The sequence below is a fragment of the Solea senegalensis genome, linkage group LG8 (assembly GCF_019176455.1).
Source record: "Solea senegalensis isolate Sse05_10M linkage group LG8, IFAPA_SoseM_1, whole genome shotgun sequence".
Lineage (NCBI taxonomy): Eukaryota > Metazoa > Chordata > Actinopteri > Pleuronectiformes > Soleidae > Solea > Solea senegalensis.
This window is the reverse complement of record NC_058028.1, coordinates 13,767,741-13,779,995: the sequence shown is the minus strand read 5'-3', so window position 1 is coordinate 13,779,995 and position 12,255 is coordinate 13,767,741. Positions and strand designations below refer to the sequence as shown.

The window sequence follows — 12,255 nt, the reverse complement described above, 5'->3', positions numbered from 1 at the left end:
AATAAATACAAGTACGCACAGCTGCCTGAACTGATACTGACAAGGACTAACAACGCTGCACAGAGACAACAGGTGCGAGAAAGGAGAGGAAGAGATGTAGGGGAGGACAGGACCCATCTGATAAATCATTGATATGAAAAGAGCCAAGAGCAATAATGGAGGGACTGGCCATTAGAGAAATGATCAAAGACAAAAAAAAGGCTGTTATTAAAGAGACAGAGGCAGATATAGTAAATCAAATGGCGAGACAGAAGAAAAACAAAGCTGATAAAACATCACGAGGAGATGTGAAGGCGAAATGACCGGCTACAGGTGCAGCATTCATGGTACCTGTCTAAATAAATAAGCCCCTGTCACAAAATGATAAACCCATTTGATTGAGAAGAGTCCTTGTGGGTGTGTGAGAGCTGTAATAACCTCATCAGTACATTTCCCCTTTGGTTTCAGAGCTTGAAGAAGGCCGACAAACGCATCATATCTGCACCATCTGTCACCAAGTCACAGCTGGGCCGACTGGGAGTGATGGGACGAGGTGAGTGGAGGGGAGAGGCCGTTTGCTCATTTTAGTTATTGAGACTGGCAGCTTCAGGCAGCAGGCTAATGAGTTATTGGAAGAGCAGCGTTTGTGGGCAGGTGTTGAGCTCATAAAGTAGTCTTATGTGCATACGGGCAATGTTGGAGCAGAAGCTGCCTCCTCACACATGAGCAAAACTCAATTTCCTGCCAAATCTACACAAGCACATGGGTGAGTAAACTTACAGTGCGACTACAAAGACACATGGAAAGACACAGCAGCAGCACCCGAATCAGCAAAGCTCACGTGGTTGGTGCATACATGACAATGAATGCTTATGTAATGTATTTGTTTGTCTTTCCTCCATGTATGCCTCCAAACCACATCACCTGCCTGCTATCATTTGTGCTGCAGTAAACAGTCTGGATGCAGCTGATTGAGGAAAGTCAGTTTAATAGGTGAACCTTAATAGGTTTTTAATGATAACCTGGAGAACAATCTCAATTTCAGCTCACTTTTTCAAACCTGAGAACAGAATACATTAGAGCTGCCACTAATTGTCATTCATTTGCACGATTAACCATTTAGGTGTTTGTCAAAAAAAAGTCAAAAAACGTTGAAAATGTTTGATTGGTGTTTCCCAAAAACTCGAAAAGATGTTCAAAAAAATGTTTTGTTTTGGTTCACAGAACAAAATGATGTTTTTGTTTTGATTTCTTTATGCTATGGAGCAACAAAACCAGAAATGATTCACATTTAAGAGGCAAGTATCGCGAAGCTTGTCTTAAATAGTCAGATATTCATTTAGTACTCAATTAATAGTAATTGCAGCCCTATAAGTACATCTGGCAGGAGGATGTCTTCAACATTGTTTTATTTAAATAATTCATCTTTTGTGAAAATACTGGATGTCTTCCTTTGTTTCACTCCTACTGCTGATCTTGCATTTATTCATAAATTTGTTTCGCTTTGCCATAAGAGTTTTTCTGTGGGGGTTGTTTTGAGTTTAGATGTAAGATTTTCTTTAATTATAATTGCACTGCTTTTAGTTTGGCCCTTTAGAAAAGGGGCCACCGTCCCTAGGCTCGACCAGAATCTGTTTCTCTGGCAAACCCCCACCACCATGATAAGGAGTCAGCTGCTGGGAATGCACAAATCTCTAACAAAACTATTACAACTGTACAGTGTGGACAGAAAGAGGAGAACCAACTCAAGCAACAACACAGCCCGTTACTGCCAATAATGTGACTTAGTGACAATATTTCCATCAAACCAGACAGCAAAGAGCGTGAAAGCAGCAAAACATGCAAGAGGACGAGGAAACTACATTTGCTTTCAATAACTACTGATTATCTGTTGCATGATTTTTGCCAAGTATGATTTAACTGAGCTGTGGTTTTGGTTAATGACAAATTCTCAGTCTTTTGCACAAGGTTTAGTATCTCCAAATTAAAGAAAAATCAGTAGTGAAAGCGTAACATGAGGTGAGCCTCCCTCCATCTTCACAGCAGTCACAACTGTTGCTTCACACACACACACACACACACACACAAACGGTAACTATTTAAAAACAAACCAACAGCAGCTTACGTACGTGTTTAAGTTCTTGCATTCGGTCCTTCATGGTTCCTGTTACTCTCTCGCTGCCTCAGTTTCCACTGTCACCAGGATGTGTGATGATGAAGATAATGATAGTGGGAGCCGGTGATCGACTGCAACCGACCGAGGCGAGGAGGAGCAAGTGTCGGCGGAGAGAGATGAGCTCTCTCTCTCTCTCTCTCTCTCTCTCTCTGTCTGTCTGTCTGTCTTCGGTGAGATTATGCTGCTGCCTGAAGGAGGACGGTGGTAATGATGGTGATGAAGGTGGGACCAGAACACTGTGACGCGCAATAAAAAGGTGAAGCGAGGCCTTCCACCATTAACCCATTACCCTCCTCCACCTGCACTAATTAAACCGTTTTGGGATTTGTTTTTTCTTTAAAGGAAGTTAGTTTCAGCCTCGGCACTGTCTCTCAGACACGCTGGTGGGTAAACTGAACGCCTCACAGTCACGGTAGTGTTTCTGTGTGTTGTTTAAATGAATGCTGCTAGGTTTGAGCGAGCAGGTTCACAGATAACGCCCAGGTGGTTTGTGTGCGACAGAGAGACGAGAGGCGCACAGCGACCTCTGTCGGAAACACCAGGTGCTCACAGGTATGGAGGACGCAGAAGTCCTTAACTTTTTGAGGCGCGTTCACACTAAGTGAAGTTCTTATGTAGCACCAGTGGCGCGCACAATTATTTCAGGGGGCAGAAGCTCATGTTAAAAAAGGGGCACCCTATCAAAATGTATTTCGAGAACTGTACACTCATAAAGACGTTTAATATGTTTATATGAAATTAAACTACTGTATAAAAATGAGTCTGGTAGAAATTACAACTCAGTTGTTTAACATGCTATGGGGCCAGATTTTAAATTAGAGAAAGAAATGTGAAGAACTGTCCTATCCTGGTGATTGAGAACTAGGCACGGCCCTGTTTATTGTTGTCCCATTGTGAAATCTAAACCTAAAAAACTAAATCTAAACCTGAAACCTAAAATGAAATCGGATTGAAGTACAGATATGTGGATAATTAAGATTAACATTTCTATTTTATTATCAGGTAGTCCGGGCCCAATCTCTTTATGCACTCACGGTGAGCCAAACTCCTTGGAATGAGCCACTCTGTGTGCCACCTGGTTGCTCACAGACACACTCTCAAAGGAGGAAACTGCAAATAAAAGTGCCCAACAACCCAAAACATGTGACCTCGGGTCATAACAGTCTATGAGAGTAATTATTAATTAGCAGGTCATTAAAGCCTGTGAGGGTTCAAGGCATAGTAAGCAAGTTATGGGGGTAACAGAATTTCTAAAATATTTCAGCACCGCATGCAGTTTGATTTTTTTGGAAGTATTAATCAATAGCTCCATAATCACCTTCAAGCATAATGCATCTGGGAAAGAATGATGCCACTGCTCCTCCTCTGGATTCTGTTTACAGCTTCACAACTTTATCTGTAGTGTGATAGGAGGGCTTATACATTTTATAAACCTTATGAATAAATATGTTTACTCTAAATCATCTTTATTATTAGTTTATTATGAACAAAATGCTTATTTCTCATGTTCACAAAAAATAAAAATGCATCACATGACACAAAGTGATGATGAAGGGGGGTGGGCGGGTGAAGGCCACCCACAGGAAGTCATCAGATGCCGAGTCAACAGTCCACTCCTGGACTTCCCACACTCAATGTGATTTAACATAGAACTGTTTATTTATTTAATTTCTAATTTCTACATATGGTGTCTCCCCTTAATCTGTATTAACTTGATGACCTGCCAATTTGTCTTTGGTTATCAAGAAATAAAACATTTTGGGCTTCATTTTTATTGAGAAAATACTACAGATAAACCAACAAGCAGCTGATCAGAGGTGAGAACGACATTTCATAATCTATGAAATCTGTTTTGATTCTATGACAGTGGTGTTGTGTCATTAATGGCCAGTGCATGCATGTGTTTCCAGCCATTGTGATCACTGAGAGTGCAGTCTTTGTCTGTCTCACTGTATGCAAGAGACAGTTTTCAAAAATCTAAAAATGATGAACCTTAACAGGCGATCACTCTCTCCGGTCCACTTGAATTAAAGAGTTGAGTCCACGCACACAGTGTCTCCAGGAGTGGCACAGATGACACCTAATGAAGGCCCAGCTGCATGAGTCAGAGCTAGAAATGCGGTCTTCTCTGCCGTCCAGTGTATTTAGTGTCGGCTCGAACCTCCCTGTAGACCAACCATCACATGACAGAAAGAGAGAGGAGGCGAGTGTTACAAAACTAGAGGGGGATTCAGCTGAAGCTGAACACAAGTGTGCTGTGTTATTTAAAGCATGAATATTTGAGCACACGACACTAAAATACATGTACTTTATTCATTTATCCTGCAATGGTAAAATACAGTTACACAGACATACCGCCCCTGTCTTCTTCTCCTCTCCTTCTTTTCGAAGATCCAGTCTCGGCCCTTCTTCAAGGATTTACCCTTCATGTTTTTGAACCTACATCTTCACAAAGACAAAGAAGCTGATTAGGTGATTTTAAAGTACCTATGTGTGACCACGAGGAAAAACACTAACATCACTATGTGAAAGGGAGGAAAAACTGCCCGACAGGGTTTTTAGTCAGACAGGACAATGGCCCTTTTTAATTTCTCTTGGTCTTTGGGCTTAATCATGACAGGTACAACTAAACCTGCACTCATCAATGCCAAGACCTGGTCTCTTTCCTGATGCCAAGAAAAAAAAGATGTGTTTTAATTTCAACTAAATAATCACAATAATTAAAAGCACTTAATCATCATTTTCTTTAAAATTTAAATACACTCTCATACAATAAAAAAGAGCATTAAATCCTTGCTATACACAAAATACAATAGTATCAACTCTAAGAATAAGTGTTCATAGTAAGATTGATACGAGGTCGGAAGTTGATGTGCATACAGCAGTTGTGTCTCTTCAAACGTCTGACCAGGGTTGTCATTATCTTCACAATAGTTATGTGTATCTGCCTAAATCTCAACATTCAAATTCTCGTTTGAGTCCATGAGGAAAAACACAAGAGTAACGCAAACACTCAAGTTTTAGCCTAGTTGGCCTCAGACTCCCTCTCATTACAATTAGGATATCTGAATAAAAAACAATGAAAATGCCAATGGTTTAATACATTCTTGTATTAATCTGGTAACTTTGAATAAACAAGGTATATTTTCTCAATGTAAATACACCCCATGTTTGCCTGCTGTGTGACTGTGTGTGTATCTTTACCTTTGTCCTGAAAATTGAACCTGGTTTGAAACATTTCTATCCGATGTTTCTGATCCCAAACCCTGAAATAAGAGAGCACAAAAGCACAATTACCAAAGTTAATTACCAAACATAACTCATTATCCACCGACATTGAGCGTCTTTGTTTCTTACTTTGGGAAGAACTCCTGTTACTCCAGCAAAAAGGCACAAGAAGAACCTGGAAATACAGAAAGTGCGCATGCGTTAATTTGTGTGTAATGGTGTACAAGCGAGAGAGAGAGAGCGGGAGAAATCACTTTAAATTTGAATTAAATGTGTAACAATTAATCACACTGCTAATGTGACAAACAGTCTCTAATTAGTGTTGTGTTGCAACTACACTGACACTAATTTCATGTCCACAGGCTATTAAGTAAGGATCAGTCACAGACAGCAGCAGTATAGTGTGTCAAAATAAAAGCCCTGCTTTCTCACTGATACTGACTTTTTCGCCTTGCTGCTGTTGGGATAGTCGACCACCATGCCCCCTGTGAAACCTGCCCTCATGGCCTGCGACGTGATCAGCTCAAGCTTTGGAGGAGAAGAAGGCAACCAAGGGTGAGTGTGATAGAACAAACAAAAAAACAAACTACATCTAACATCTACAGTGTGTTATCACCTGCTCTGAGTTCTCTGGATAAAGCTGAAAAACAGCACGGGATCCTCTGGACTGAAAGACAAACAGCAAAGGGAAGTAAGTAAAGGTCATCATTGTAAAAAACTATGGGTGTATATACAACAACAGAAAAGGCAAGCTTACCAGAGATGAGTAGAGAGTACTAAAAAAGGTAAAGAGTCTCTTTGGAGGACTGTGTGTCTTCTTGTCAGCATTACAGAGCCACTGCAGGGCAGAAATACTGACAAGAGTCCAAAGTGTAAACAAAAACTTATTAATTAGATTTAATTTTAACATAAGTATGCTTTTTAGATTTACCTGATGCAACCATCAAATGTGCCAGGACGAAAGGGCATCCCCTGACCCATGTCCCCCAGTAAAAGGTCTCCTTCTACCTCCCTGTCCAGTGCAACGTCTGACACAGAAAGACAGTTACATTTGATTAATAATTTGTCCATTTATCCTGTCTTTCTTTTTAACAAAATGTAAAATGAAACAAACAATAAACTCATGAGAAAAAGCTGTTAACAGAATCTGTTTAAAAAATGAGCTGGAATTCAAAACTTGGGGCATACAAAAAAGGTCGAGAAGAATTTGAGTGCAGAAGTGTCAGACTCACCCAACATCGCAGTGCTGATGTCAACTCCCACCCAGTAGTGTCCCTCCTCTGAGAGGAAGTCTCCACTGAGACCAGAGCCACACCTGATAGACAGAGGACAAACTGAGTCCCTCACATCAAATACAAGATTACTGCTTTATGAATAATATGTGACAGTATTGACATTACGATGGAGTCATTCACAAGCACCAGATACACTTTTGTCATCACTTAAGACAGATCCTTCAGGGTCACATTTGGAGACAACAGAAAAAACACTGCTTCTCTTCAGCGTCATTATGAAAGGTAATACCAAACTCCACATCTGTCATGTTGTTACCACTGAGGGAAAGTAGTTGAATTAGTAATGTGCTAGAAGACGAGTGAGTGAGGGTAAATATATTAGAAACAAAGCCCTACACATTCAGTACGTGGATGAGAATATCTTTGGATTAAAAGAAGAATTCAAATCAGATTATAAAGCAGTCCATGTAAAAATAGCCAGTGTCACTCACCCCACATCCAGCAGGAAGCACGGCTGTCCCTCCGGCAGGTTTAAAAGTTCCACAGCTCTCTCCGACATCTGGGTTTGGATCTCTATCATTCGAGAGCTGAAAAGCAACAAAGTCTATTTACATGAGGTCTTGAATGAACTTGACGAATACATTTATTATTATTCTTTTTATTATTGTGTTTTGAAATTGAATCTACAGGTGGCTGTTAAAGAGGTGGTCAGATTTGATATTGGATTAAGTCACCTTTAACTTTGCCGTCTAGCAATTTAGCACAATTATGCAGGCAATGATGAAGCTTGTCACTGTCCGGTACAAAATAGTCATCATGTAATTCACACATCTGAACAAAAACCATATATATACCATATATATATGTATATACATATATATCTATACATAGCTATATATCTATATATCTATATCTATATATATATATCTATACATAGCTATATATCTATATCTATAGATATATATATACAGTATATCTATATATATATATAGATATATATATACATATATATCTATATATATATATATACACACACATATATATAGTAGATCAGATTCATCCTATTAGTTCTAGATATGATCCAGCGTTAACTCAGCCTACCTAGTAAATGCCACAGTAAACAGTCAATATCTCCGTCAACATTTCTCTTTTTCAAACTCACACCAGTGGAGAAAAGTAGCCAAGTACATTTATTCAATTAAACCTTTGCTTGAGTAGAGTTATTATGCTTATACTTCTTTACAATTAAAGAGATAAATATGTTAGTACTTTATCTTGTAGTTACTTTGTAGGCTCTGGTTGTTACTCATAGATTACAGGATTGGTCAGACTTTAGGGATGCACAATATTAAAGGCACAACATCAGTATCAGCAGATATTACAAATATATTATCAGATATCGGCAAATATGCCCAAGATCTGCCATTATGACTAATAACTAAAATAGTAGGCAGCAAATCAGCAAAAAGTTCAATATCGTGCATCCTACTCAGACTTCATTGTTGCCGGGGTGACTCGTAAACATCAATATTAGCCTACTGTACATTGTATCTGCTAGCTTCTGTAAAGTTGGACTATCAGAGTGTATCACAGTCACACACAACACAGACACTCACTTCTGAGAATACTTCTTTGCCTCTTCTTCGTTGTAAAACTGCGGAAATTAGAGCACATAGTTACACACTGTTCAGTGACACTACTGTTGGCTTCACATCAACACTTGTTGTCCTGCTTTTAAATAACAGTCAAATCCGCACTGAAGCAGTAGCTTATAAGCGTTAGCTTAGCAGCAACGTAAACACAACAAACCGAGACTCACCACATCAGGAGGAGCTGTGTGTTCAGGCCGTCGACAACTGGATGCCATGGTTTTCCCTGTGTGTGTCGACACCTAAAGCTCAATAACTAATTGATACTATCGGTTTAAATACAAGTTTAATGTTGCAAGAGCAGATCACATCATGGGGCAGATGGTCTACATGTGAGGCTTCTTCTTCGTCGGGTCGAATAAAGGCAAACTAATGTAAATACACCGCCGTATCGCCACCCAGTGGTTCTTTTGTTGTTTTGTAAATGTTGGGGTGTGGACCAAAGTAACAACCCTGCACACGCACGTACACACACACGCACAAAACCGAATAAAGAAAATATAACTGTGTTTATCCCAAACCAATTAGTTAAAAAAAAGAAAAAGAAATGACCTTCCTACTCACCCCCCAATCTCCAGATCTCTCTCCTCCGTGTCTCTTGACAAAAAAAAAATAATGTGCTTGACTATTCTTACACTGACACTGATCACATAGCCCTGTAGGATCCTTGTTTATTCAACTCTCAGTGTTTCTCTCGAAAGCTACATATTCGTACTCATCTGTGCACTGTAGAGGGCTTCTCACAACTCACGTCCCAATGACTCAATGTCCCTTTAGGGGCTCGGTATAAACAAGACCTAATGATTAATGTTTTGCTTTTTTTGGCCAAATCTTCTACAAGGCAACATTTACAAAGACACCATCCATATTTATGTGCTTTTATTATAAGGTCCAACTCTATATAACATGAATTAATTAATTTAATGGATTAATTAATTTAATGGATTAAAATGTGCCATTACTAAAGAATGACGTCACAAATTGAGTACTCTAAGTCTTTTTTGGTCTCCTCTCCTCTCTTTTATATTTAATTTATTTAAATTTGATTTTTTTGTTGTTCATGTTTCCATATTTTTCGTACTTTTCTTGTAGTGTTGTTTATATTCTTAGTTTATCTCAAAATGTTCAAATACCTTACAGTATTGTTAATAAGAAGTTTAAATAAATAAATCAATACATAAATAATAAAACGTAAACGTCACATTTTTCCTGCAAATTATCTGGCAGACAAAGAGTACTTCCGGTAAAGATAGACTCTCATTGGTTTCTGGTTGAGTGACGAAAGCAGAAGTTGCAGCGGTGTTTCCGGTCCAGTCCACCGGCCCTTTTTCGGGAGGAAATGGCAGAGGTCGGTCAGAGGCTGTGGGGCAGAGTCTACCGACTCTCCGCTTTCAAAAACAGCCAGAGTCGAGCGGTGCGCACCGGCCACAGTCCCTCAGCTCTGCGGCTGAACTGCAACGGCAGTGACAGCCGCGTTAAAAAGGAAGCAACCCGGAACCAAGGTGATGTTTTGCCTGAGTCGGAGATTAGAGCAACACACCGCAAATCAGAGACATTTTCCAGAGTGAACGAAAGTCAACACACACAGCAGAATGGGAGTTTTCTTTGTGCTGTTTCTTTGGAGCTAAATTCACAACGATTTAGCAGATTTGCTCAACCCAGAGAGAAGATCCAGGCTCATAGAACAGGTTTGCGCCAGTCTTTCCTCCACGAGAAGCCACCCCCTCTCAGGATGTCATCCTGGACCAGAGAAGCTGTTTCCATCTACCCTGACACTTTCAAGTTCAACCAGCAGCTACGAGCTCTCTGCACTGTCTTCTTTAATCTGGCAGAGCAGCAGAAGTCAGGTTGTAGACAGAAAGTCCACCCAGATCCATCTACATCATCTAGAAGCTACAGCTGGAGGAGTGGGAGGAGTTCAAAGGATGCTCCTCTGTACAGAAGTAGGACGGCCTATTATGACATCCTCAAAGTATCCCCTGGTGCCACACAGTCCCAGATCAAGACGGCCTACTACAATCAGTCCTTTATTTACCACCCTGACAAGAACCCGGGGGATAAGGAGTCCTATCAGCACTTCATTGAGATCGGTGAGGCTTACACGGTGCTGGGCAACATCAGTCTGAGAAGGAAGTACGACCGGGGCATCTTGAACCAGTCCGATGTCCAAAGTTCAGGGAGGCCATCCTCTAAAGAGGCCACAAGCAGATCGACTGGCCCCACACACCAGCATCATCATCATCATCATCAGCAGCATCAGCAGTATCAGGACAGAGCCAGGCGGTTCTCCCAAACCGGAAAGAAGCCCATGTTTGATTTTGACGCCTTTTATCAGGGTCACTATGGAGAGCAGCTGCAGAGAGAGAGGGAGATGAGAGCCAGAAAGGAGCGCATGCAGGAGAAGCAGAGGGAGAACATGGAGAGATGGACGCAAAGGAATATGATGGAGGGGACTGCGTTGATGCTGATGTGCATGGCAGTGTTGATAATGGTACATCTCAGCAGGTCCTGAAAAAGAAGCGACTACTGGACATGTGGTAACTCTGAAGCAGAGCGTACTGATGCTGTCTCAGAGAGCTTGTGTTGCACAATTTCTGACTGTTGTAGATGATAGTTTTTAGTTTATTTTTAAGAGTAAACTACGGTACTTGTATATCCACACCAGCCGATGATCTTAAAGGGCAGTTTCACACCTTTTTATGTGGCTAAGAAAACAATCAGGATACCACAATGCATACTTCGGTTTTAACAAGGGGTCATTTGAGTTTCTGTTGCTTTTCTATCATTATGGACCAGTCTGGTTATTCTCCTATGAGCCCTGACATACAGATTTATTTATTAATTTATTCTCTATATTTACAAATATTAGCACATTTCAGAAGCCAATCATACTCATTAATTCTATTCCCTCTACACCCGAATGCTGCTTGAGGATTCAAAAAATAAAGTGTACATGCTGACCAGTGCACAATATCTCACTTATGTCTAGAACACTATGCAGTGAATTAAATCACACTGCGACATCTTCCTACAGGTGTAAACACATTACAAATGTGTAATGTACATTACCATCAGGATACCACATCATGTTTTATAAATGATTGGAGCCTTGAAAAACATGTACATGAGAATGTGTAATTTGACATGTGAATAAAAAGTTATTTTTCTTTATTTAAATAGATTTTTATTCATTAATAAAAATAGTAAATATGTTGTTGCATTTACGAAGCATTTCATTTCCAGTGTTGTATGGACTTACCTCTAGAGGGCATCTTTGTACATCAAAATGAACTCCATCATTACAGCTGGAGGCTGGAGGGGCTCAATGAGTCTTCACTACTTTGTGAAGTGGTACTAATGCTTGTATTGCTGTCCGTCCATCCATCCATTTTCTAGCGCTTTATCCTCCACAGGAGGGTGTGGTGCCTTTCTCAGCTGACATAGGGCAATAGGCGGGGTACATCCTGGACAGATCGCCAGTCCATCGCAGGGCCACATATAGAGACAAACGACCATTCAACCATTCACTCTCACATCTACGGTCAATTTAGAGTGTCCAATTTGCCTAATAGCCATATTGCATGTTTTTGGACTGTGGGAGGAAGCCAGAGAACCCCACACACACACACGGGGAGAACATGTAAACTCCAGGCAGAAAGGCCTCGAGCCTGGGTCTTCATGCTGCAAAGGCAAGAGTGCTAACCACTACACAACATACATTCATAGATTTAAGTGCATTAAATGTTTACCAGTGTGTATTAGTGACTCTGCCTAAATATGGAACATTAATTGAACAGCCTGAAATATAAAAAACAACAACACATGACCTGATGTTTCACAGTTCCATCATTAACAGAGATGAATGAACTCTCTCTGCAGAGCGAAGGTTACATTTGTATCAGTGAAGCACTGAACCTTTCTGAGCCGTTGTCAATGACCAACAGAAAATGTGAAATGTTTGTTCACATTTTATTCACAGAAATATAAA

General features: G+C 40.3%; 3 protein-coding genes across 7 annotated transcripts in view; 1 reads left to right on the top strand and 2 right to left on the bottom strand.

Moving 5' to 3' along the window:
• Nucleotides 1–2,587, bottom strand: part of LOC122773573 (syntaxin-1A-like) — a 48,324-nt gene extending 45,737 nt beyond the window's left edge. For 3 of the 5 annotated variants that reach the window (XR_006360904.1, XR_006360903.1, XM_044032344.1), the window contains exon 1: nucleotides 2,109–2,583. Coding sequence is in view for 3 of the 5 variants with exons in the window: in XM_044032344.1 (XP_043888279.1) it covers nucleotides 2,109–2,138 (30 nt within the window). In the remaining 2 variants the exon portion in view is untranslated. Of the gene's footprint in view, nucleotides 1–2,108 lie in introns of all 5 variants that reach the window. The other 2 variants (XM_044032342.1, XM_044032343.1) reach the window with 2 other exon arrangements.
• A 1,028-nt stretch (nucleotides 2,588–3,615) lies between these two features.
• Nucleotides 3,616–8,695, bottom strand: LOC122773034 (probable 18S rRNA (guanine-N(7))-methyltransferase). The gene is made up of 12 exons (XM_044031402.1): nucleotides 8,438–8,695; nucleotides 8,235–8,272; nucleotides 7,110–7,205; nucleotides 6,616–6,698; nucleotides 6,315–6,411; nucleotides 6,141–6,237; nucleotides 6,000–6,050; nucleotides 5,826–5,911; nucleotides 5,513–5,558; nucleotides 5,360–5,421; nucleotides 4,511–4,600; nucleotides 3,616–4,320 (listed from the first exon to the last, which is right to left on the bottom strand). Exons 1-12 carry the CDS (start codon nucleotides 8,483–8,485, stop codon nucleotides 4,266–4,268), a joined length of 849 nt encoding a protein of 282 aa, XP_043887337.1. The 5' UTR covers nucleotides 8,486–8,695; the 3' UTR covers nucleotides 3,616–4,265.
• An 847-nt stretch (nucleotides 8,696–9,542) lies between these two features.
• On the top strand, nucleotides 9,543–11,227 carry dnajc30b (DnaJ (Hsp40) homolog, subfamily C, member 30b). The gene has a single exon (XM_044032271.1). The coding sequence runs from the start codon at nucleotides 9,607–9,609 to the stop codon at nucleotides 10,777–10,779; it is 1,173 nt and encodes a 390-aa protein (XP_043888206.1). The 5' UTR covers nucleotides 9,543–9,606; the 3' UTR covers nucleotides 10,780–11,227.
• The last annotated feature ends 1,028 nt before the right edge of the window (nucleotides 11,228–12,255 follow it).

Excerpts from the sequence above, each read along its gene's own strand:
- LOC122773034 (XM_044031402.1), bottom strand. The coding sequence starts at position 8,485 with ATGGCATCCAGTTGTCGACGGCCTGAACACACAGCTCCTCCTGATGTG. Across the intron at positions 5,559-5,825 it reads AACAGCAGCAAGGCGAAAAA|GTTCTTCTTGTGCCTTTTTG; the intron begins GTCAGTATCAGT and ends CTGTATTTCCAG. Across the intron at positions 4,321-4,510 it reads AGGAGAAGAAGACAGGGGCG|GGAGGTTCGAGCCGACACTA; the intron begins GTATGTCTGTGT and ends GTTGGTCTACAG.
- dnajc30b (XM_044032271.1), top strand. The coding sequence starts at position 9,607 with ATGGCAGAGGTCGGTCAGAGGCTGTGGGGCAGAGTCTACCGACTCTCC.